Source organism: Amaranthus tricolor, chromosome 6 (genome assembly GCF_026212465.1).
Source record: "Amaranthus tricolor cultivar Red isolate AtriRed21 chromosome 6, ASM2621246v1, whole genome shotgun sequence".
Lineage (NCBI taxonomy): Eukaryota > Viridiplantae > Streptophyta > Magnoliopsida > Caryophyllales > Amaranthaceae > Amaranthus > Amaranthus tricolor.
The window spans coordinates 28,175,644-28,200,142 of record NC_080052.1 but is presented as its reverse complement, the minus strand read 5'-3'; the positions used below and the strand labels follow the sequence as shown (position 1 = coordinate 28,200,142).

At 34.7% G+C, this 24,499-nt stretch overlaps 4 protein-coding genes across 17 annotated transcripts; 3 read left to right on the top strand and 1 right to left on the bottom strand.

The window, feature by feature from the left end:
- The first annotated feature begins 1,026 nt into the window (after nucleotides 1–1,026).
- Nucleotides 1,027–5,070, top strand: LOC130814463 (aminomethyltransferase, mitochondrial-like). 4 transcript variants are annotated; one of them, XM_057680533.1, is made up of 4 exons: nucleotides 1,027–1,096; nucleotides 2,622–3,200; nucleotides 3,732–3,850; nucleotides 4,341–5,070. In XM_057680533.1, the coding sequence occupies exons 2-4, from the start codon at nucleotides 2,640–2,642 to the stop codon at nucleotides 4,885–4,887; spliced, it is 1,227 nt and encodes a 408-aa protein (XP_057536516.1). In that variant the 5' UTR covers nucleotides 1,027–1,096; nucleotides 2,622–2,639; the 3' UTR covers nucleotides 4,888–5,070. The 4 variants fall into 4 exon arrangements, with proteins under 4 accessions (XP_057536516.1, XP_057536514.1, XP_057536513.1 ...); XM_057680531.1 differs by having other exon boundaries at nucleotides 1,027–1,100; nucleotides 2,625–3,200; XM_057680530.1 differs by having other exon boundaries at nucleotides 1,027–1,100.
- A 775-nt stretch (nucleotides 5,071–5,845) lies between these two features.
- LOC130815430 (putative pentatricopeptide repeat-containing protein At4g17915) lies at nucleotides 5,846–11,783 on the top strand. Of its 11 annotated transcripts, none has more exons than XR_009042603.1 (7): nucleotides 5,846–6,092; nucleotides 6,335–6,449; nucleotides 7,109–7,344; nucleotides 7,643–8,806; nucleotides 8,899–8,976; nucleotides 10,656–11,021; nucleotides 11,185–11,783. XR_009042603.1 is itself a non-coding variant. In XM_057681902.1 (6 exons), the coding sequence occupies exon 3, from the start codon at nucleotides 7,131–7,133 to the stop codon at nucleotides 8,499–8,501; it is 1,371 nt and encodes a 456-aa protein (XP_057537885.1). In that variant the 5' UTR covers nucleotides 5,861–6,092; nucleotides 6,335–6,449; nucleotides 7,109–7,130; the 3' UTR covers nucleotides 8,502–8,806; nucleotides 8,899–8,976; nucleotides 10,656–10,957; nucleotides 11,190–11,783. The 11 variants fall into 11 exon arrangements, 8 of the variants coding, with proteins under 8 accessions (XP_057537880.1, XP_057537885.1, XP_057537886.1 ...); XR_009042602.1 differs by having other exon boundaries at nucleotides 5,861–6,092; nucleotides 11,190–11,783; XM_057681902.1 differs by having other exon boundaries at nucleotides 5,861–6,092; nucleotides 7,109–8,806; nucleotides 10,656–10,957; nucleotides 11,190–11,783.
- A 455-nt stretch (nucleotides 11,784–12,238) lies between these two features.
- On the bottom strand, nucleotides 12,239–19,420 carry LOC130815428 (dihydrolipoyllysine-residue succinyltransferase component of 2-oxoglutarate dehydrogenase complex 1, mitochondrial-like). The gene is made up of 15 exons (XM_057681895.1): nucleotides 19,273–19,420; nucleotides 19,031–19,079; nucleotides 18,848–18,931; nucleotides 16,746–16,806; nucleotides 16,639–16,666; nucleotides 16,411–16,481; nucleotides 16,245–16,319; nucleotides 16,059–16,114; nucleotides 15,883–15,927; nucleotides 15,496–15,768; nucleotides 15,283–15,377; nucleotides 14,069–14,159; nucleotides 13,864–13,974; nucleotides 12,902–13,096; nucleotides 12,239–12,774 (listed from the first exon to the last, which is right to left on the bottom strand). The coding sequence occupies exons 2-15, from the start codon at nucleotides 19,073–19,075 to the stop codon at nucleotides 12,583–12,585; spliced, it is 1,422 nt and encodes a 473-aa protein (XP_057537878.1). The 5' UTR covers nucleotides 19,076–19,079; nucleotides 19,273–19,420; the 3' UTR covers nucleotides 12,239–12,582.
- Nucleotides 19,421–21,261: 1,841 nt separating this feature from the next.
- LOC130815431 (probable F-box protein At4g22030) lies at nucleotides 21,262–23,851 on the top strand. Its single transcript, XM_057681905.1, has one exon. The coding sequence runs from the start codon at nucleotides 22,127–22,129 to the stop codon at nucleotides 23,351–23,353; it is 1,227 nt and encodes a 408-aa protein (XP_057537888.1). The 5' UTR covers nucleotides 21,262–22,126; the 3' UTR covers nucleotides 23,354–23,851.
- Nucleotides 23,852–24,499: the final 648 nt, after the last annotated feature.

Genomic DNA, 24,499 nt, shown 5'->3' with positions numbered 1-24,499 from the left:
TCAAAGATCAAAGATTACAAAGAGAAAATAATATTCATACATAGGAAAGACTAAGTAAAGGAAATTACATCATTTTTACTAATTACAAGGCTAAGAGCATGTATTTATAGTATTGGTGTGGAGTCTAGGATGGGTATTTCTGATAATGTCAACATATGTGGTTGGAAGAGTTTATAGAAGCACAAGATAGAATCATAAAATTCTCAAATAATGATCAAAAGCTTGATGAAAAACCCAAACAATGATACAAATACAAAGATACAATGGTTCACCGTTTCACAGTCTCAACCCACAGCACATAGAGAGCAAGATAAAGACTAAAGAGTAGCCTATAACTCACTGAAGATTGGGCATTTCTGCCTTGATTTGCCCCCAAGGAACCCTCCTCCACCCACTACATATCACCACCAAACCCATCATTTTCCTTTGCTAATTTTTCTATTTGCCATTTTTAAAATTATACTCTCTTTAATTTATTTTACTTGTCCTTACTTTTTTACACTTATTGAGGTAATATTTTGACTCTATCTCTAATTATACTTAATTAAAAATTTTGAAAAGTTGATATTAATAATTCTTATATTGACACAAATAAAAGAAGATTCTACTTGATTATATGTTAACCTATAAATTAAAAATAAAATACAAATGAAAAAAGATTTATAAATAGTAATAAAAAGTAAATGAGATAAGTAAAATAAATATGAGGGAGTATTTTATCAATTCTCTCTTCGATTCACATTAATTGTCATATTTAGTTTTGACACACTGTCTAATGCACTAATTCAATCTCAAAAAGAGTATTATTAATTGTGCATAATTTAAAATTATACAAATTTTATATTATTAAAATTTATATTGAAACGAATTAAACAAGATCTTACTTAACTATATTAAAAATAAAATTCAAATTAAGAATGATAATAAATAGTTTTTAAAAAATAAATGGGACAATTAATGTTAATTGGCGGGAGTATTGGCTTTATCTTTACACTGTTAAATGATAATAACTTTTTTCTTGTCTAGATTAATTGGGTAATACCCACTTCATTTTTCGGATTTTCCCAGTACCCATCAACCAAGAAGCCTTCTTTCTGTAGGTAAACTTCTCTTTTGGGCATTTTATCAAACATTTAATGATCGTATATTCTTATTTTTATATTCTCCATTGTTGGCTTGTTGCTGAAAGTGAGATCTGGATTGTTTTTTTTGCCTCATTTGTCTTGGTTTGGTTCTTTTTTTTTTTTTTTTTTTTTTTTTTTTTTTTTTTTTTTCATTTAAATGCCTTTCCTTGTGTTTGATAGACCCTATTATTACAATTTTCTGTGTGTAAAGTATGCAATAAGTTTAATCTATTAAGTCGGATTTTAGGCTTGAGTCTATCTATTAAGTCGGATTTTAGGCTTGAGTCTATCTATTATAATATATTTGATTTAAAATATTGAATTATGTATAACACAGAAGAATAACGGTTGATTCCGGAGTGTTTGGCTCGCCCAATATCCTAGATTCGCTAGTACATTGATGATCTGAGAATAGTGCGGCCCGTTTGGTTAGTGATAATGGTGGTAATGAGAATGATTTAATGCATAAAATTACATATTCTATGTCATTCCGGTGATGACATGTTGTTGGGATGAGTTATCCCACATCGATAAATTGAAAATGGTGTGCACGCTTTATAAGCTATTAGAGACCTTCTTCCCATTGCCATATGGTTTTGGGATGGTGTATACTCCTTGGCTTATGAAGTGTGCGCACTTGTGTTCCCCCGTTAATATGCTGGCATTCACAATAAGTCCAGGCTAATTTAACATGGTATCAGAGCCGATGGTTCGATCAACAATTTAAAAATGGTAGGTTCGAAAAGAATGGCGTTCCTACCCTAATTGATTACTCCCACATGCGAACTTGACGGGGGTTCGCATGTGGGGGGTGTTGGGATGAGTTATCCCACATCGATAAATTGAAAATGGTGTGCACGCTTTATAAGCTATTAGAGACCTTCTTCCCATTGCCATATGGTTTTGGGATGGTGTATATCTCCTTGGCTTATGAAGTGTGCGCACTTGTGTTCCCCCGTTAATATGCTGGCATTCACAATAAGTCCAGGCTAATTTAACACATGTAACTTTGATCACAAAAAGTATTTTTCTTTTTACAAATTTCTATTACCACCAAATTGGTAATGCATTTGAATGGATTTTATGAAGAAAATGAGATGATTGAAGTTAGACAAGCATGGCCATCAAGGTAGCCAATGATTTTTCAACTAAAATTACACTAGTTTTCATTCCCATTTTCATTCCCATTACCACCGTATACTATCATCTACCAAAGGGGCCGTTGATACTTCTCCTCATTCAGTCATTCTTATGTGTATATGCCTCTTTCTTGATAAAAATGTTGCTTATTAATACATATATACTTTAGTCTTATATATATGGTTAGGTTTGAATTTTACAGCAGTTTTAAGTGTTGGTGAAAAAATGCCACACTGGTCTAATTATCTCATTAAAAGTGCCATCATTTCGAATGATTATGTATTTGTTTGTATCTTGTATTGTTTGGAGTAATTTTGTAGACACATAGAACAATCACACTGTTTCTATTGTGTTCAGAAGATTTGATACAAAGAGATGAGAGGAGGAAGCCTATGGCAGCTTGGGCAATCAATCACTAGGCGCCTCGCTCAATCTGAGAAGAAAGCTGTTACTCGTCGGTTTTTTGCCAGTGAGGGAGACCTCAAGAAGACTGCCCTTTATGACTTCCATGTTGCAAATGGTGGGAAAATGGTGCCTTTTGCTGGTTGGAGCATGCCAATTCAGTACAAGGACTCAATTATGGATTCTACTGTGAACTGTAGAGAGAATGGTAGTCTTTTTGATGTTGCTCATATGTGTGGACTGAGCCTTAAGGGAAAGGATTGCATCTCTTTCCTCGAAAAACTTGTTGTTGGTGATATTGCCGGGCTCGCCCCTGGCACTGGAACTTTATCGGTGTTTACTAATGAGAAGGGTGGTTCAATTGATGACACTGTAATCACCAAAGTGAAGGATGATCACATATATCTGGTCGTTAATGCGGGTTGCAGAGATAAGGATTTGGCTCATATCGAGGAGCATATGAAAGTATTTAAATCAAAAGGAGGTGATGTGTCATGGCACATTCATGATGAAAGATCTCTTCTTGCTCTGCAGGTTGATTTCTTAATCTGCTTCTACAATTGATTTTGACATAATTTTATGCTCTAAATTCTATTTGCTTACATTCTCCAATATTGTAATGCAGCCAAGTCTTTGATTTTAGATTATAATGAACTACAGTAAATAGTAAAATGGTTCATTAAGTCATGTGTGTTTTTTATTTATATGAAATTGCGATGGTGTTTGCCAGCAACGGTTAATCATAAACAACTGCTTTGTTATTACAAGGGTAAGGAAGGGAGGGGAGATTGATGTGTTTTTCTTCCAAAATTTTCCAATGTTGGAAAATTTGTTTTGCTTAAATTGTGAAGTTTTTCCTTTCAATTCCCTACCCTCCCTTACCCTATCGATATCCAAATGAGGAAATGCAATCCGTTCATTGCCCCCCATTTCCTCCTATCCAAACATAGTGTTAATGTTCAAATCACTGTTCCACTTATTTTGCTTTATTCGTATGGAATATGGATCATTAATTTATGCCTTCCTCTACAGCCAATAATAAACTTTTTTGATGCATTTTATCAGGGTCCTCTTGCTGCCCCTGTTCTTCAGCATTTGACCAAGGATGATCTAAGCAAGTTTTACTTTGGAGGGTTCCGTATGCTGGATATCAGCGGATTCCCCTGCTATCTCACTAGGACGGGGTAAACTCTACAGCCCCTCACTTCCAGGCAAAAAACAAGCATTACATTCCTTCCATTTAATGCACAACAATGTTTTTCATGCGGTTTATGAACTTAGCCGATAATGTCTTCCACACATCCGTGTCCTTTAAACTTGGGTAGTTTTTTCAGACACAAGATGTGCCCAATTTTCGAACTTAGCAAATTGATGTACTTCACGTTTTTGGTCTAAAATACGTTGAATTCCATATTCATGTCAGAGTATTGTAGATCTAACATGAATACCTAAGGTGATATGAAGAGTCTGAGCATATAGTTACGTTTTTGTTAAGTTACCTTGATCATTTTGTGTCTTGCTCCTCTTGGAAGCCTGTGCCATTTTGGATAATCGTGTTCCACCCTTGATGCGTTATGGTTAAATTTCTTTAATTGTTTACGTCAAAGAAGCATCATATTTGATTTGATTTCCTCGAATATCTGTTGATTAGTAAATCTTGTATCAAATATTCAGATATACCGGTGAAGATGGTTTTGAAATATCAGTTCCTGATGAGTATGCCGTGGACCTTACAAAGCAAATCTTGGAGAAATCCGAAGGCAAGGTAAGACTCACTGGGCTGGGTGCTCGAGACAGTCTAAGGCTTGAGTCTGGGTTGTGTTTGTATGGCAATGATCTTGAACAGCATATCACGCCGATTGAGGCAGGACTAACATGGGCTGTCGGAAAGAGGAGAAGAGCAGAAGGTGGTTTCCTTGGCGCAGAAGTGATACTCAAACAAATTGTCGATGGCCCTCCAAAAAGGCGTGTAGGGGTTATCTCTTCCGGGCCACCTGCTAGAAGTCACAGTGAAATTCAGAATGAAAAAGGCGATAACATTGGCGAAATCACAAGTGGGGGATTTAGCCCTTGCCTTAAGAAGAACATAGCTATGGGTTATGTGAAGTCCGGGAACCACAAGGCAGGCACGAAAGTTAACATTCTAGTACGAGGAAAGTCTTATGAAGGAGTGGTTACCAAAATGCCATTTGTTCCTACAAAATACTACAAGCCATCATAAATCGATATCTGTTTGACTAGTTCTTATGTCTGTTCCGATCTTTTTACTTGTATAACCGAACTTGGTCCTTCCAACTTTACTTCGTGAAGTTAGCGAGATTGTATAATTTGTTTCCCTGCTACATTTTTAGTCGATCTGAAATAATGAAAATGCATATGGTGATTCTTCATCTTCTAGTGAGGAGATGTTGTGGCTAAATAATGATAACGTATAACCTGATGTTATCTCGATCAGATTGCCATATTTGCATCTCTTATGTGAGCTTTTTGTAGCAAATATAGTAAATGAAATGAGATGGAGGGAGTTTGTTTTACAAGTTTTCTGCGTTGGTTGTTAGTGTCGCCTTGTCGATGTCCGATTGTGAATGGTGAGAAGTGACTGCCCTTTCCTTTCCCTACTTCGTGTGAAGCATTGATAACTAAGATCATATGACCATTGACCAAAAACACCATGAATAGCCATTGTAACTTATGCGCCTTTATTTTGTTGTATGCCTATGATCTTGATGCATCTAATAGAAAAGGCTTTTGCGTAAGTTCTATAATGGTTGTCATTTAAAGTAAATAATGAGTTGTTACTACTAATAAAAATAATTAGTTTATTAGTTTTATAAAAAATAATAGTTTCTACGACATAGTAGTTATTGATATGACAGCGAATTTTAAACCCAACCTGAAATCTAAATTTGTTTTATTATAATGTTGAAAATTGATGAATAGTCTGATTAGATTAGATTTGAATTTTGGCTTACGATTAAGGTCTACAAACCGCAACTTTCTTCTTTCCTTTTATAAGGGTATTATATGTTCTCTTTCAAACTTTTTCAAGCCCTAATTGTAATTTTCAAAACCCGATCATAACTTTTAATGACGAGATGTATTGGATATGACAAATTGACGATATTGACTTGAGCTCTTGCTTAGGTTATTTAGGTAACTCCTGCTTGTTAGGCTTTGGTAGTGTTATACACTTATACTTGTAGACTTGTAGTTCACTTGATACTCCCGATAGTGTGTTTAGACTTCACAGTTTAGACGCACTCAATTAACAAACCCTGTTCAAAGCCCTTTCAACCATATTTATTAATCATATCCAGCCGGCAGCCGGGAACCGGCCCCACACTCCCACAGACGCCATCACTGCAGCCGGAAGACTCCACCGGCCCATCACAGTTCAGTGCAGCCTTCTCTTCCCAGGACCCAGTCGTGAGTCGCCCCAGCCTCCCACCATTTCTCATTCATTTTTCCTTTTCTTTCTTTGATTCTTTCTCTAAAAGTTTGAATTTCAATTGTTTATTTAATATAGATTTTTCTTTTTTGTTAATGTTAATTGTTAAACATTGTTTCTTGACTTTGTTCATTCATGAATCATGATTCATTTTAGGGTTAATCAATTTACGGTTTTTGGTTTAATTGGTGTTAAATTTCTAAATTTGGGTTTGATATAGGGCTATAAATATGCAAAATAGAATGAGATAATCAATGAAATTCCGCGATTTCGTCTCTATCTCAACAAAGCTTCCATGGGAATGAACAATGTGGTTTGAGTTCAAGCTAGCTTGAGTATGTTATTTTTCTCTAGATCTATTTTTTGTGTTTAATTCTTCTCCTTTTAAATTGTAATTTTGTTCTTCGAAATTTATTATGAAAATCTGATATGTTACAAAGTCGTAAATATAATGAAATATCCGTGTGCTGCAATTTTGTTTCTATTTTGAGTAAATTCTTATGATTGATTAGCATTTTTGTTTAATTTTAATGTAAGAATTTTCTTTTAGAGGAGAGGAGTTTAGAGGCTCTAATTGTGAATCAGGGAATGGAGATGGCTTTGATGAACTTATAACTGGCAGTCGAATAGGATGACATAAAAACTTTAGAAAAGGTTTAAAATTTTCAGATATACTAATAGTTGTTAGATGGTAACGAAAAATTTACTTGGGAACGGAATACACAAAGATTATCTATACTCAAATATAGAGTTAAAATAATTGATAGGCCAAATAGACAGACACTATTATTACAGATTTTTTAGGGAAGTGACCAACCTTCGCCCACTAATAGCTCCACTAGTGGGATTGAAATTAGTAATATATCTTAGTTCATTCTTACAATTTGGCAAGCAGTTTATGGTTTCTGGTTGAATTTTGAAGGTTGGATGTATGTGTTCATTGTAATTGAATCCTTGGTGGATTTGTGAGACCTGAATTCCTGAAATTTTGCAGGTTCGTTCCATCTACTTGGAGCATGTCTTGCAGGTTGTCCACTAGACTGTTGAATATATGCATATCTACTTTATGTAAATTAAAAAAACTGGACAAAGCAGAAGCAGTTATAATTGATGGTATACGGTTAGGGGTTCTCCCGGATGTTGTGACTTATAATGCCCTTGTTGATGCTTATTGCCGGTTCGTAGGCATTGATGTAGCTTATGCTGTCGTTCGTAGAATGCAAGTTGCAGGTATTAAGCCTAATATAGTGACTTTTAATTCATTGTTAGCCGGTGCCAGCAGGCAATGCCAACTGTCACTATCCCTTGATATATTTGATGAAATGCTGAATTCGGGTATTTCACCAGATGTATGGAGTTATAATACATTAATGCATTGCTTTTTTAGATTTGGAAAACCAGATGAAGCGTATAGGGTTTTCCGTGATATTATTCTTAATAATCTCTGTCCCGATAGAACTAGTTTCAACACATTACTTAATGGCCTATGTAAGACTGGGTATTCTGATAATGCCCTAATGTTGTATAGGAACCTGAAGCGTCATGGCTGGGAATTTGATTTGATAACATATAATATACTTATTAATGGGCTATGCAAAGCGAGTAGGTTGAAGGAAGCTAGGTGGGTTCTGAAAGAGCTTGGTGATACAGGTTACAAACCCAATGCTATCACTTACACTACAGTAATGAAATGTTGTTTTAGGTGTAGAAAATTTGATGAAGGCTTAGAGGTTTTCTACGAGATGAAGAGCAAAGGTTATACATTTGATGCCTTTGCATATTGCACAGTTGCAGGGGCTCTTGCTAAGAGAGGAAGGCTTAAAGAGGCAAATGTTTGTATGGAAGCTATTTCAAAAAGTGGAGTTGCACTTGACATTGTGTCTTATAATACTTTAATGTATATTTGCTGTAAAGAGGGGAAGTTTGAGGCTATATATGAATTGCTGCATAAGATTGAGAAAGAAGGTTTAGAATGTGACATCTATACTCATACCATTTTGATAGATGGGCTTTGTAAGGCAGGGAATATTGAGGGGGCTAAGAAACATTTACAATTAATGTGTTCAATAGGCTTTCATACAAATATGGTGGCTTTCAATAGCTTGCTTGATGCAATGTACAAATCTGGCCATGGGAAACATGCGATGGAACTTTTTAAGTTAATGAAGATGAAGGATGAATTTACTTACTCCTCCATGGTGCACAATCTTTGTAGAGAAAGAAAGTTCTGGAGTGCATCCAGACTCTTGTTATCTTGTCTAAAGAATGGAATGAACATATTAAAATCTGCTGAGCGAGCAGTTATTAGAGGCATTCGTGATTCAGGATTCAGGAAAGTTGCAAGGAAACTCCATTCAAAGATTAGAATGAAAAAATTTCTGCATTAGAATTGTCCAGTATCTTTTGGCAGTCTGTGGCTTCTTTATTTGCTGAGTCATCAACCTATTTGACTGTAAGATTAAAATACGAGAGAATATTATTTGACTTTGGGATATCAAAGAGAATCCTATTTGACTTTGAGATGTCAATACTGGAGAATCCTTTTGGGTAAGGCATATCATTACTAGTTTCTTTTGGAGAACAAGACTTCTGCTGAAGGTGATTGCTAGTGCTGCCTGTGGCATACTTAGGAATGAATTTCAGTGTTTCAGGCAAATCAACAGCAATGCATATTTTTTTACACTTAGCTGAAGTATGATTCTATACCCATATGTTTTTTTTTTCAGTATTGAATTTTGCTAGGGAAGTCATTAAGTTCCTGACTGAAGTGCTTTTGTGAGGCAGCGTTGAACAGTGTCCAAACACTTTTTTGGAAGTTTAAAAGCTAAATACGTGGATGTCGTGGTGATGGTTCAGACGCAGGTAAGATTGATAACCTCTGGAACCATTGCATTATGTGTTTAATGGATTAGGGCTATCTGTTGCTAGCTCTAGCTCAGAGGGTTTAGAATTTACCTCTCCACTTCTCTTATAAAAGTTGAAAGTGGTATTCGATTTTCAGTTTTTGTGAAAAAATTATGCTTATAAGAGATTCAGTCTTGCAACTATGTTGATGCTTTGTTATTCAGTTTGATTGTTGTATTCTAGATTTCTGTCTGGTTCTGTCATTTGAGTTTTAGTTCTCATTCAAAACTAATTTGGTTAGACAAGTAAAGTCGCACAGATGAAGCATTTGGAACTTGTAACTATCTCAAGATTAACCATTAAAACAGCGTCATTTTAAGAAATTGGTTCGCTGAATTGAATTATGTGTGAGATTTTCGGAGATAGAGAACTACTAACGTCTTAATAACAGAAGAGCAAAAATAGGCTTAATTGGGTTGTGTTTAGAGTGGGTAATTTTATCACTAAGCATGCTATACTGCATCCACTTTGTGTAAGATTTTGATATAATTTGTTTTAAATATCATCTGCCTCAAATCAGATTCTATTTTCATGTAAAGGAATACAAGTCACTAATGGGCTCTAATTTGAGGCATCCAAGTTACTAATCACCATTTAGTTTTTAAGGACTAAAAAGAGTTCTAACCTTTTTCTTCTGAAACATCTTCTATTTAAAAGGGTTTTAAGTCTTACAGAAATATCATTGATAAGGGAATCTTTATTGGAAGTATCACTTGAAATGATTCTATACCGAGTTTCGGCCAGTTCGAAAGATATCTCTTAGTCTCTGTCGATATTTGCCTATTTGGTGGGTAAGACGACCGCATCCTCCCCGTTAACACATGATCATGACCGTTACCGCAAGCGCGGCCAAAATACATTTTTGCACTACAAAACTCTCCAGACCATCCTTCTCCTCCACTCTTATTGTCAAGTTTAGTAAACACTCTAGATTAGGCTGCAGTATGTTTAGGAAGGCAATTCTGCAAATTTATTGTCAATGTCTGTTTGTAAGGAAGTTTCTATGTGTCGCTGTTTTTCTTTTGAGTTTGTGGTGTTTTTATTGGTGATATACACGTGTAGTTCGTTTTTAGCATTCTTTTCCCTCTAATGACATGCATAAAGTCAATCTGAAAGGGATATTTCTTGGGTGGCTCGGTTGGCATAGCCAAAGAGACAAGAACTACAAATTTCTCCCGTTCGCAGTTAAAATGTGGTTTCTGGCATATGTTGTTCCTGTTTTTGCTATAATATTAACAATCATAGTGATTTTGCAAGATTGGTTTGAATTTATAAGTTGACATTTTCAATCTGTCATCGTAAGTGTTCTAAACTATTGCATTTTGTTGTGCTTAATGCAATCTCAATTACTACTCTTTTACTTAATTATTTAAATTTTTTTCCAGCATGATAGGTATAATATCTCAAATATATTAATTGAAAGTTGGATTTGTCATGTCGAGCTGATTAATGTCTGAATATTCATCTACAAAACTTGGGTTTTCTAATTCAAGCAGTCATCCATCTAGGATATGCTGTTGTTTAGTACTAATACTTTACATTTATGATATGTTTTGTGGAAATTTTTTGGGGTGTAAAGTTTGAACATCTTTTGTGTGGCATGTTTTGATTGTTAAATCAATCCTGGTTGTTTGCAGTTTTTCTCTTCATATTTCATCCTTTGCAAAAAGAAATTTCACGTCAATATAGTGTACATTGGGCTTGTTGATTCTGAGAAGTCGACTATTACTGGTCACATAATCTAGCAAGTGTCTAATTGTGAATTCTGTAGAAAGCGGCAGACATGAGCAAGAGGGCAGTCCTGGATGTCTGGGTGCTAAACAAGGTCAAGGCTGGGTGTGACTGGTTACCAATGATTACCTTGCGCAAGTTTGAATGAACAACTCATACTATCATTGGTTCCCTTGGACCCCGTCATGTTACAAAGAATATATTACTGGTACTTTCAATTGTCAATTCTGTTGTGAACTTGTGATATTGGCTCCTTCATTGGAGATTTTGAGGTTGGTATCAAGGTCCAACGATTGTTGTAGCTTTGAACATGCCCTTATTGCTTTTACCATTAGTGTCAAATAAATGATTTGCTGCTTTAGATTTCATCATGTGATAAATTGAATTTCTTCTAAATTGGAATATTTAAATTTCCAAACTCTGCATTTTTCCTAGAAAAGCCTGACTGCATTACACCAAAGTACCCGAAAGCCAGGCACAATGAAATCGTCTTGATCGAGATGGTGTTCTCAGATAAGGAGCGAACAAGCCAACATTCTGGAGGAATGGAGCAATTGGCTTCGTGAAGATGGTTCCAACCAAGTTTATTGCCTTGGAGACTCTGAGTATTCATTTTCTTGAGGAGCATAAGGCTGTCTACAACTGTTAGTGTTACCAGAATTTAGGAAAGAAGATCCAACTGTTACTGAGGTTATTAAGGTCCCCAGAAAAATAGGTCTGCATATCTGTGGAAACAGATGAGCATTGCTGTTCGGAGTGTCGTAGACCTTTATCAAATAAAAGTTGCTTTGTGTTTTGTTTTGGACATGTGCTCTCTTTGTCACAAACTCTCGTGGTGTAATCGGGTGCTGGATTGTTCGGTGGCATATTTTGATCTGCACTGCTCCGTCATCTTGTGTCATTATTGTAAAATTATGATGTCATTTCTCTCAATAGTACCTTAGATGTAACTTGTAAGAAGTTACTTTTACAATTGTTGTTAAGTGTATCTCGTGAGCAAGTATTTTATCTTTGATAATCACTGTTTGATTGTATTGGTAACTCCAGATCCTATTCTTTTGATTGACGTTTAATTCTGAGAACTATTTTTTAAATTAATTGTTAGTTTGAAGTACCAAAGTATGAGAATTGATTTTCTTTATACGCTTAAATACAACGAAAATTTACCCATACGATAAATTTACCTATTCAGTTTAGCTTTATAGAATACTCTCCTAATTGTTTTAATCACCGATGCAATGTTTATAATTTAGGTTGGAAAAAATTAATAAGATTGCAACTAGTTACTATTTATCAAAGAATGTTATTTACATTTTGTTTATAAAGTATAAGAAAAAAAAATAGTTGAATAAAATCTTGTTTAATTAGTTTAGATGCATATATTGTCATATCATAGTATCAAATTTTTAGCTGCAGCATTTTCAGAAAAAACACAAGATCACAAAATTATCAAGGCTCCTATTTTTTTAATATTAGACTCACATTTGTATTATAAATTAAAATTGAAATATTTAGTGTTAGGCATACTACATAGTGCATACGTACCTGCAGAATATTTTTCTTTAAACAAAATTGTACAGAAATCTGAAACCCTATAGTGTTCACTTGAATTAGCTCTCCTTGCATTTCAAGGATATATTATCATAAGGGTATACAAAACTTGAAATATAGAACAGTTTTGAAGAGCCCAATCAACCCATATTTACTCAAAATCACCACTCACAAATTGAGGCAGGGTGGAATTTACCCCCAAAGGCCCAAAATAAGTGATGACTAAACAATGTAATTTATTTTTACTATTGATGGTGAAAACGAAATCATACTGTTTGCATCTTATATGTCAAGAAGCAACCTCCTGGGATCTTCAACCACATCCTTGATGCGGCGTAAAAAGAGGACTGCCTCTCTTCCATCAATCAGCCTATGATCATATGTCAGAGCAACATTCATCATCGGTCGTGAAACTATCTGACCACCAACCACCATCGGCCGGTTAACAATGGAGTGCATACCCAATATTGCAGACTGCCACGTCGAGTAGAGAAATGTAGACCAACAACAAAACAAAAATAAATAAATGTGTAAGATTTGGGCATTATACTCATAATGTGAAGGATTCGAAATAGTAAGTGAAATCTGAAAATATGCTTACCTGTGGAGGGTTTATGATAGGAGTACTTAAAAGGCTTCCATAAACACCACCGTTCGATATTGTGAATGACCCTCCAGCCATCTCATCAATAGATATTGTTCCATCACTTGCCTTCTTGGCAAGAGTGTTGATCCCTTTTTCTATCTCAGCGAAGTTCAATTTATCCGCATCTCGTATAACTGGAACCACGAGACCCTAGAAGCAACGAAACCAATATCATAATGCAAGTTAGATAGCATCAAAGATCGAGTCCGAGAAATTATAGATCGGTATCAGGTGCAACGGCAGTGACCATTAGTAGACACCACATTTAACTAATGAAATGGCACCATCATTCCATAATCCATACAGACAATTATAGATTTATAGGCCATCAAGCTTTACTTGAATTTAGCGCTTGGCAAGCGGTGGTAGTAAGGGAGTGAACTGTAAATAAGTACATATGCAAAAATGTCATACCAGTTGATTGCCGACAATGTCTGAAATTCAAGGACGTTCCAGAATATTGGTCTCACTTTCTCAACATAATTTACTTTTGGGAGGAACTACACATTTTGTTTCATTCAACTACAGAAAGAAGTTACCATACTGAACTATATTTATCAGTTTTTTTCTTCGTAAATTCACAAATTATGTAATAGTTGGTGTTGTAGACCACAAAACTATGTCATTATATGCTATTACTCTTATTCAAACAAGTTTCAAGTATTCCTCTTCTCTATAATTTGATCTTAATAAAAACACTGGGAAACCAAGCTGATCCCTTCTTCAGATTAAAGTAGCAATCATAGTAAATGACAAAAGGCCACCAAGCAAAGCTTATCAAATCAAACTCACATAAAATGCGCAAATAAGAAAGAAAGAAAAACGACATTATACTTGAAAATAATTGTGGAAAATAAGATGGCATCTCATTGGATTCCTAAATGTAAAAAGCTAGACAAAATGGATCAAATGCAAACCTTAGGAGTTCCTACAGCAATACTGATATCAATGTACTCTCGGTATATGATGTCATCACCATCAATGACGGCATTGACAATAGGTTGACTCTGAAGTGCACTCACAGCTGCCTAAAATTATTGCAAAGAAATCAACATTAGCGATTCTAATCAATCATACATGTTGAACTGCCTATTTAAAAGACCAAAACAAAAAGTAATTCACCTTTACAAATCCTGACATGAATCCCAACTTCACTCCATGCTTTTCAGTAAAAGCATCTTTATAATCAGAGCGCAGCTTCATCAAGTTTGTCCTGATACATAATGTTGTCCACATTAGGCAATTCCATATAAGATGACAGTTATTCCCATACACTCAATCTCAAACTTCGAATCCCCACCCCCCAAAATGTGGTGAAACTTCTACAATGTAAACTTCAAAACATGATTTGAAAATGCAGTGGAATTGAGTAAAAACAAGATGTTTGTTGGTGAAGTGGTATCATTAGTTAAAAAAGTAACATCCCCTTGTTTCTCTATTGAGGTTTAATCTTAGAAAGGAAGCATCAGACAAGGAAAGAGAAGGGATAAAGACAAGAAGCATTGAAAAGAGAGTGTACGAAAGAAACACTTTATTATAGGAGAAATAAAGTGAATGTTTAAACATCATTTGGAAATGAACTAGAATGGAAAGCATAAATATCTTCCAGGACAGAGGGAGTATCACAGAAAGCACATGCTTTGCCAAATAGCTGCAATTGAAGTTAACAAGGAACTTTTCAAGTAAATAAACATTGGACATAGTATGTTTAAAAGCCTCTAATACGTCAAGAATACACCATAATACCAACAGTAGCCACAGGTCTAGAACACTGAAATCTCTATCACAGGGAGTTAATCATATGAGTAATCAATGGAATTTTCCTAAAAGGGTAGTCACTTTGCTTTTAATTTTTAATTGTCATGTGTTTAATACTTCAATCATGTTACAAAAACAGCATTTAAAAAACAAGAAGTCAAACTATGTCTATCGAACAAAAATAAAAATAGATTTGTGTTATACTTATACCATATACTAATATCAGTTAAGCACGCCAGAAATGCAACAAATATGCCAATCCTTCAACCCCCCAAAATAGGGAGTACACCAGAAAAACCCACTAAAATTAGCACTAGATGAAAGTAGATCGCGATGTTAGACCTATGCCAAAAAAATTTGAATTTTACTACTATTTATTTCTACATCTTCTTTGGGGGAACTATTAAAGGACTAAGCTCATCATATAGCATTTAACAGTAAACCTTTAATGTTATTTTCAGATAAAGAAAAATTCATGGTCAAATCTAGAAAATTTAACCACCGAAATCAAATTTGGACCAAACTAGTATATCTTGTGTATGATTGTCTAGACTAAATCAGAAAATATTAGAACTTACATATCAACTTCATTGAAAGTAGTCAACAAGGCAAAGGTGTTCTGAGAGTCTTTTAAACGTGTTGCAACTCGCTTTCTCAGTCTTGTCATAGGAACCTACAAGTTATGATGAGTTCATAAAAGTCCTTAAAAACTACTAGCAAGTGGCAACAATGAGGTATTTACAATTACAAGAAACCCTTAAAAAGATTTCGGAAGAAATAATTTAGCTTACCCTTCTCTCTCTTTCCTTGGGAGGAAGTTGAGGTTCAGAGGGAGAGGGTTTCGTGGATGGCGGAGGATGAACTTTTGGCTTCTCCTTGAGAGCAGAGTCTTCTAACTTAGGCTTCTCTCCAGCAGGAGCTTTAGCTTTTTCCTTCACTTCATCTGTCGTTTCCTTCTTGCCTGTTGGTGGCTCTGATGGCGCTACATGTGCATGATCAGAAGACTTTAATATGATTGCAATCTTATGGCCAGGCTCAACGGTATCACCTACTTTGGCAACAAGCTAAATCCATATGAAAGCCACATTAATCAATATGTGTGTAACATTCACAAATATGCCAAAATATTCCTAATAGCCGAGATAAATAGAAAATCTGATTGCAAAAAAATCACTAACCTGATGAACAATTCCAGTTTCAGGGCTAGCAACATCAATAGTGACCTGATAGAAAAAAATTCTCAAACCCTTTAATACTTAATAAATCAGCGAAAAACAAAAAAAAAAAAAAAAAAAAAAAAAAAAAAAAAAAAAAAAACAGAGAGAACATAGAAATTGTACTTCAGAAAAGGCACCTTATCTGTTTCAATCTGAGCAATTGGCTCATCAGCTACTACATGGTCCCCAGGATCTGCCCAGTAAATGTAAATCAATTGCATAAGATAAAATAATAATGATATGGACAGAAATCTAATCCTCCTCAATAGATGGCAGGAACTATCGCCAAAGGCAATAGAAAATCCTAACCAAGAAATACACACGCTTTAAAAATGTAGCCAGAGTGCCATCGGTTACTGACTCTCCCATGTAAGGCACAACTGCTTCCACAACATCACCTGCATTGCAAGCATGAAACTAGATAGTATCATACTCTTTAACATTAAACACAGAGAACATCACCTCAGTCAATCTAAAAGGGCATCATACCACTGTCTGATGAGTAGGATCTATTCCATGTTTGCATAGAAGGATCTGTATGTAAACATGATCCAGCTCGCCTGAGCATCCACACATGAACGAACAATAAAAAATAAGTCTATATTAAGATGTGATGGCTTGAATGAGCCCAGCACCGGTTCTCACATATGTAAGTAATTAATTTTTTAAAGTTTATAGAAATAGGTAAAGGCATACAAGGCAAAGGTATCAACAAACCTTAGTGAGCTTAAATTAGTGGCACAACCTGCAATAGAAAGCATGACTAAACTCAGAATATATATCATAATAATTATTAATTTGCATGTATGGACAAAGAGACATACCCAAATTCTCAGGCAAACTAATAATCCTCACAAGCTTTGATCCTCGTCTGAGAAGCAAAGTCTACATAGTAAAATGCACATTTTAAAGATAAAAAAAAAAAATCACTCTAAAGTCTAAAACAATCATCAACAAACCAATCAGTTGCACATATCAGTGATTTCCAGGCATACATTAGCCACAGTAAAAGATATCTGACTTGCAAAAAGATTGATGTAAAAATATGTGCCGTCTGGAGTCATGCTATTGCATACTGCACTAAAATAGACATCGATAAAAGCATCTCGTATCGCATAGCAAAAGAGCAGTTCGATAAAAATACAACGACCCCTTGATATCCGTTGAACAATTCCTTTGATTCTGGAGTCAACTATCTTTGATCTCTTCATCTTGAACAAGAATGTTTTTATTGTTTATACTTTATACTTGACACACTTCACCTTACTAAACTCTTTTCTGATCACTTGTCTCATTTTTGCCATTCACAGAGAATTTTCTCCTCTTTTATAAATTCCAGCTTGCTGTATACCTATTTTATCTTTGCCAAATCTACCATTGGTTTGTATAAATTTTGCTTCCGTGTATCTTGCAATCACTCCTACATTTTACTAAAGTCATATAACATTACTTCATTGACTATATTTATGCGGCAGGACCTACATAGAGGTAAAGGAGTTCAGAGGTAAAAGTAGTCCAAGCAAAGCAAAAGGAATCTTGAGAAGATTAATTGCATCATGTTATGGTGTTATTTATTGTTATTTAAGTTGGACAAATTTGTTATTGTCAACATTTCTGTTTTATGCAAGCTTCCATTATAGTTTATATACAGTAAAGGGGGAAAAATACCATCCTGAAAATTACTCTTCAGCGAATTACAGTTTTGAGAGATTTGAAATTTTCAAAATACTCTAGATGAGTACTTTGCTCGTCATATCATATTCAAATAAACATTCCTTTTACTCATCTAGCATTCCATGTTACTATTCCTATTTACATATCAATATCGAGAGATAAGGGGAAAGAATACCATCATGAAACAATACTCTTCGGTGTATTACACTTTTAAGAGCATTGAAAATGCTCAGAATACTCTAGATGAGGACTTTGCTCATCATATTCAAAACAATCTTTCCCTTTAATCATCTATTATTCCATTTTACACTTCATATTTACATGACGATATCACAGTTACCTTGTTATTTTACTTTCTGGTACAGATTCCAATATAGCCTATTTATTTCGTTCCCAACAAACCCAGACCATCACTGCTTACAACTACAGCACCAAGAAGTGACCCAACAGCATTACAAGTTTACAACTTCCTCATCCCACCATCATCCATCCATCTTCCATACCATCTTTACTTCTCTTAAAATTTTTTAAATTGTGTAATTGTAGTTAGAAGTTAGAACCTATTTGCTCATTTGACACCACATTTTGGAGATGTGGCGCGCCATTTTTGAGTGGCGTCCTAGCATACTTAACACAACAGTCTAGAGATGTGGCACACCATGTTTGGGTGGCATCCTAGCATACATAATGTTACACTCTGGTGGAAGGTATACTTGGGCAACATTGCTAAACTGCATAGAAACCACCCTTGAATACTTACCTTAACACCCACGACAGAGAAGCGAAGTGGAGCACATCCCTTAGTAAGTAAATAATTACACCTCACGTATGAGAATAGAAGTGGAGCAGACTGCACATCACTGAGTACGGAAACTAATGCAATACAACCAGAAATAGCAAGCAGCAAACAAGATCAGAACTCAACATGATACGCAGGACAAGAAAATTCATGCACCCAAGAATCAAGAAGGCATCAATGATCAAACTGCTACACTTCATAGTTCTAGTAAGAAAATAAGCCAGAAAATATTTATCAGTTAAATAAAACAGTAATGGAGGCAAGCCATAAAATAAATTAAACAAGTAAAGACCATCAAATTATAATCATCACACAAATTATAAATACACAGAATCATACTCAAAATTCAAGATATGCAATTTCCAGCAAAGTTTCTTAACTTGATACATGCAGCACAAAAAGTACACATAATCCTCACTGTGTACAACTTACTACTACTAGTTACAAAATTACCTCTTTTGCATGTGCAGCATAACCATGAGATCCAAAAGGAGAAGCAGTTAATGCAGAATTCCTCTGAAAATGGCGCCCTATACCCTGAAAATACAAAGCAACAAAAACCGCAATTCATGAATCTCAAAATCAAATTCCAAATACCAAAATGCAATCAATAGAAACAAATTCAAGAAAAATTACCGCGAAACTACCACGAACAACTTTTTTCCGCGCAATCCCTAACATATTACTGTAACAAAAAAAATTAACCCTAATTTTATTCAATTATCTTCTTATATATCAAGATTCAGCAATCGGAATACAAAACTATCGTAGAACGAAAAATAATCAAAAGTTACGAAAGTGTATATAGCGAAGAACAGATCAAGAGCTAATAAAGACGGAAGCCATAGATTTAGGAAGACTTGAGAGAAAGAAAATACCTGGGTTGTCTGAAACTCAAAAATCAGGAATAAAGTGGCGACTTGGAGAGAAGGAAGACGATGCGTGGAAATGTATTATTGCAATTTGCAAGCTAATTTCCATCTTTATTCAATATGGTCAAATTATTACTCTTTTGTTGATTGGTTTAATAAGGAAAAATTATTTAGAGAAATTTCAATCAAAATTTTGAAAAATTCACGTGTTAATTTTTAAGTTTAACAAATTGTTTTATCGTGATCCTTTTGCACATAAAATAGCAAACGTTAACTTTGAAGCTTAAAGGTTATTGTACAGCTATTTATGTGACTTATCATTTTAAATTTCACAGTTTCAATCTCTTCTCCAAAACATAAATCCTAACTCTATTATTTTTCATTGAGATTATATTTTCTCCATATTCAAATATGATTTAAAATGGTAATTTGGATGAAAGATGGTAGAATTAGAGTTTATGTTTTGAAGGAAAATGTTGAAACTGTTAAAATTTGAAATGGTGAGTCGCATAAATAGACGTATACACCACTGCCCGTCCCCAAACCCTGGCTACTGCGAGTGTGCAATCCCTTCCCCCTACCCGACGACGATGAGTCTCCTACCCCTCTTCCTTTAGGTTCTGATCATCTTGCAAGATACCACTATATCGAAACCATAAATCCCAAAAATCTTCCCAAAACCACCACCTTCACAGCTAACATCACCCTCTTCCCCTCCCCATTCGGCCACCCTCGCGACCACCACCACCCACAAACCCTTTACCCTAAAGCTACGTACCCTACCACATTCAAGAGCCGACACTAATACACTATCCTCTGCCTTTCGCCCGATGACCACCACTGAAACCTCATATTCTAGTTAAATCGAGGTTTATGATGGCCTGAAAAGTCGAGTACAAAAATGGATATGTAGTTGACTTGTCGCAGGAGATGCGGGGTGGAGGGTTGTAGGCTTGTAGCTCAAAGAGTTGGGAGAGCTGTCATTGTCGTAGGAGCATAGGGTTGGGGTGGGGTGGGTGGTCAAAAGGGGGGATGTGGTTGTTAAAGGAGAGGTGTAGTTGGCGGTTGTTGGGTCTGGACTGTGGAGGGGAGGGAGGAGTCTTTTTTAAAAAAAGTTTTTAACATTTATATTAATTTATCTTTATTTTGTTATTTTTAAGAAATATTTCAATATTTTATTGAGGTAAAATAACCTCGTTTTTACTCGCTCTTCTTCTCTCATTTTAGGCCTTCCAAGTACCAACTTTAAGGCTTTCTCTTTGCATATGAGATAGATAGCCTGCACACACATTACTATTCACAAAATTATCACTCAACGATTTCATACATGATAATAGTACATATTTATTATTTAACATGAAAGTCGCATTTTTTATGCCCTTGAATAATGTATAGTTCTTGGTCAGCCAAAATAAAGTATTACTATATGGAGTATTAAACTGATAATTTTAGAGCATTATAAGGCTAAAGTCCCATAGAAAGGCCCTACAAATGAGAAATGTAACCAAAATAGATTGTGAAATGAGATTTGTTCTTATTAGATAATTCTTCTCATTATAATATACTTCATTCTGAGCTGTTCATTTGAGTCATTAAATTGATTTTAGGTTAGGTGTTTCGGGTCGATTTGAAATCGTAATTTAAGCCCATATAGTTTTTTTAAAATAATTGCAAATTATTTTTTTAAGTAAGATAAAATCGAATTCAAATACAAAGTTGGGTATTAATTTTGAGTTCTCGAATCTGTTTTGAACACCTTAATTCTCTTTTACACAATATAATTTAAAAAACTATGACAATTTTAAATTATATGGTGTAAACTCAAAATACAAGAGAATGATGCATAGTGTTGGTACAAAATTGTACTTGTACGTGTTGTTAAAGCTGCTAATAGGTTTTAGCCTTGATCATGACATCATCATTTACGTAAAAACATGTGAATTCAAGAGTACCAAAATTTTCATACGTTGCAAATTTAGAGCTTTTTTTTCCCTGTTCATATGAGGTGGGTTGTAACATGCAGCTTAATTAGTGCTTTTATTGTAAAAAGAAATAAAGTGTATTTAACATGCGTCTAACCGACTTCTCTCATAAGACTGAAAATTGATGAGTTCATGATTCTAATAACAAGTTAATGTGTTTTGAAGGTGGATAATTCAAATATTTTATATTAATTTTAATTATAAGTGAGCAATATATTGGTACTACTAGTATTAAATGTGATAGTCTAATTTAATAGATGAAAAGAGATTTTATAAATAAATAAGGATAATCTTATTTAAAATGTATAATAATTATTACGGTTGAATATGAGTACATTCCCTCTGTCCTGAATAATTTGCATTAAAGAGAAAATTATTATTTTTTAAGAAAAAGGTGGATAATGGTAATAAATGAAGAGAGAAAATGAATTATCTGGATGAAATTGAAAGAGAGTTAAAATGTATAGATGAGATTAAAAAGAAGTGGTGGACCATAGTCTAAAAATAAAAATGATGCAAATTAAGAGAGACGGATAAAAATGGAAAATGCCGCAAATTAAATGGGAGGGAGAGAGTATATAACTAAAATTATAAAATATGATAAAAAAAAATTAATTTTAAATAACAAATGAGAATATCAAAAAATACAATAAGAAAGAGAGGGTTATAAGATATTAGAGACCAAGTCAAAAACCCTAAATCTATATTCTTAATTCTATACATACAAGAAGTCAACATTTTCAAAGTTGACCAAGTTGTTAGTACTACATTTGTTGATTAGATTACACTATATATAACGACGCCAACAACCTTATTTTCAACACCAACAAACACATCCATTACTCGCAAACATTCAAAAATCCAAAAGAATTTCTAACATGATTTCTTTACAAACATCATTTTCTACATATTTTCAACCTTCTCCGAACAAATTTCGGGTCATTATTGGTGCTTCGAAATACCTCAAAACCCCTAGAATTATAGTCCCGAAATTCCCAAACCATATTGAAAAACAACTTATTGAGTTAAATAAGCTTAGTTATAATAATCTCCCATTAAATCACGAAACATTACCAACTACTAAAGATATTGTAACTATAAAACTATATGCAATCCTAGAAGCTGTAAGTGATAGAATAGAAATGCACCAAAATATCGGTGAACAACGAGATAATTGGAATTCTTTGTTGTTGAACTCGGTTAACATGATCACTCTAACCGCAGCCACCATGGCTGGTTTAGCTGATGTTAGTGGATCCCACGCGGTAGAACTGAAGGTGTCCTCAACCTTACTGTTTCTTGCGGGAACAGGGATTATTACGATAATGAATAAGATTCAACCTTCTCAGCTCGCGGAAGAGCAGAGGACCGCAGTCAGACTGTTCAAGAAGCTTCGAACTAAGATTCAAACAGCTCTCGCTATTAGAAAACCGTTACAGAAAGACATAGATGATGCAATGGAAAAAGTTTTAGCATTGGATAGAGCGTATCCATTGCCTCTTTTAGGTGCCATGATCGAGAAGTTTCCAGAAGGTTTAGAGCCTGCGAAATGGTGGCCGTCACATTTAACAAGTGAGGAATGTAAGGGAGGTTTGATGGGTAGTGGGAAAAATGGGTGGAGTAAAGAGTTGCAAGATGATATTAGGGAGATTGTAAGGGTAATAAAGAGTAAAGATGTTGAAGATTATGTTAGATTAGGGAACATGGCATTGAAGCTTAACAAAATGTTGGGTGTTACAGGGCCTATTCTGACAGGAATAGCAGCTGTTGGGGCTGCTTTTGTGGGCCATGGTGGGCCATGGGCTGGGATTGTGGCGGCCGCGGCTGGGTCCATGGCTGTTGTGGTGAATACTATAGAGCATGGTGGGCAAATAGGAATGGTGTTTGAGATGTATAGGAATTGTGCTGGGTTTTTTAGGATGTTAGAAGAGAATGCTGAGCGTACCTTAGAAGAGGAAGAATTAGAGAAGAGAGAAAATGGTGAGGTATTTGAGATGAAAATGGGTTTGAATTTGGGAAGAAGTTTGATTGAACTTAGGGAATTGGCTGATAAATCAAGGAGAAATGGAGGGTCTGTTGATGAGTTTGCAAGCAAGCTGTATTAATTAACTTTTGATGATTAGAGTATTAGTTATTGTTAATTGTAATTAGGATTTAGGAATTATTTCATTCTTGTAATTAGTTTTTATTGTAAGGACATTTGTAAATAAATGACATTAGATGTATAGCAGTATGCCAATATAAATTATTCAAATACTTTATAAATTAATTCCTTAATTATTTTGGGTTATAGAATCACTACAAAAACAAGTACAAATATAAATTATTCAAACCATTAGCTTAAAGTTTTTAGTTAAGTTAACGTGACATAAAGGTCATAGATTCGAATCTCATCACCTCTCATATCAAGTGGAATCTTTAGCATTGTATATAAAGAGAGCCTATGGCACATTCGCTACTCTACCTCAAAGTGTTCTCATGTACGAAGGTGAGATAGGAGAGTGACTCAATAAGAAGGGTATTCAAATGAAATGGATAAGAGACATTCTACACCATTGGTTTGAATGAGAAAAAAATCTATGGACACAATCGAGTCAAAAACACTAAATTGTAAAAGTCACTATCTTACACAAAAAAAGATACTATATCATTAATTTGTAGAATGTTATTAATTTATAACATAATATTCTTTATTGTTTATTCAGTGACTAACAAAAAATCGTTCTTGTCCTTCTCATTTAAAAATTCTTCTTATTTAATCCTCCCCCTCTCTCTCTCTCTCTATATATATATATATATATATATATATATATATATATATATATATATATTCTAGAATTTGAACTATCAATTTAAGCTTTATTATTTTATATCAAATGTTTAGGAGTGAACTAAGGCACTCTAACGGAAGCCAACTTTTGTTTTCACAATTAATAAGTATAAGCAAAGGTAGTATTGAAGACTAATAGGATTAGTTTTGTCTATTATTTTATCATTATCAGTAGTTGGTAGAAGATTGTAGCGGAGGCATCGGTGGCGGAAGATTATTAAATGGAAACCCCGACTTCGAATTCACATTTGGGCCAACATTCTCGGTGCCGTAATCCATTAGTGAGACCTCCTCGGCAACTAGTTTTCTACTTTTCGACGTTTCCTACAAGGCAACATATAAGATTATGTGAATCATGGGTTAACCTCTCAGTCGAAAGTTTTCCATTAAACTCTTGTTATAAGAGATTCGATTTTCACCA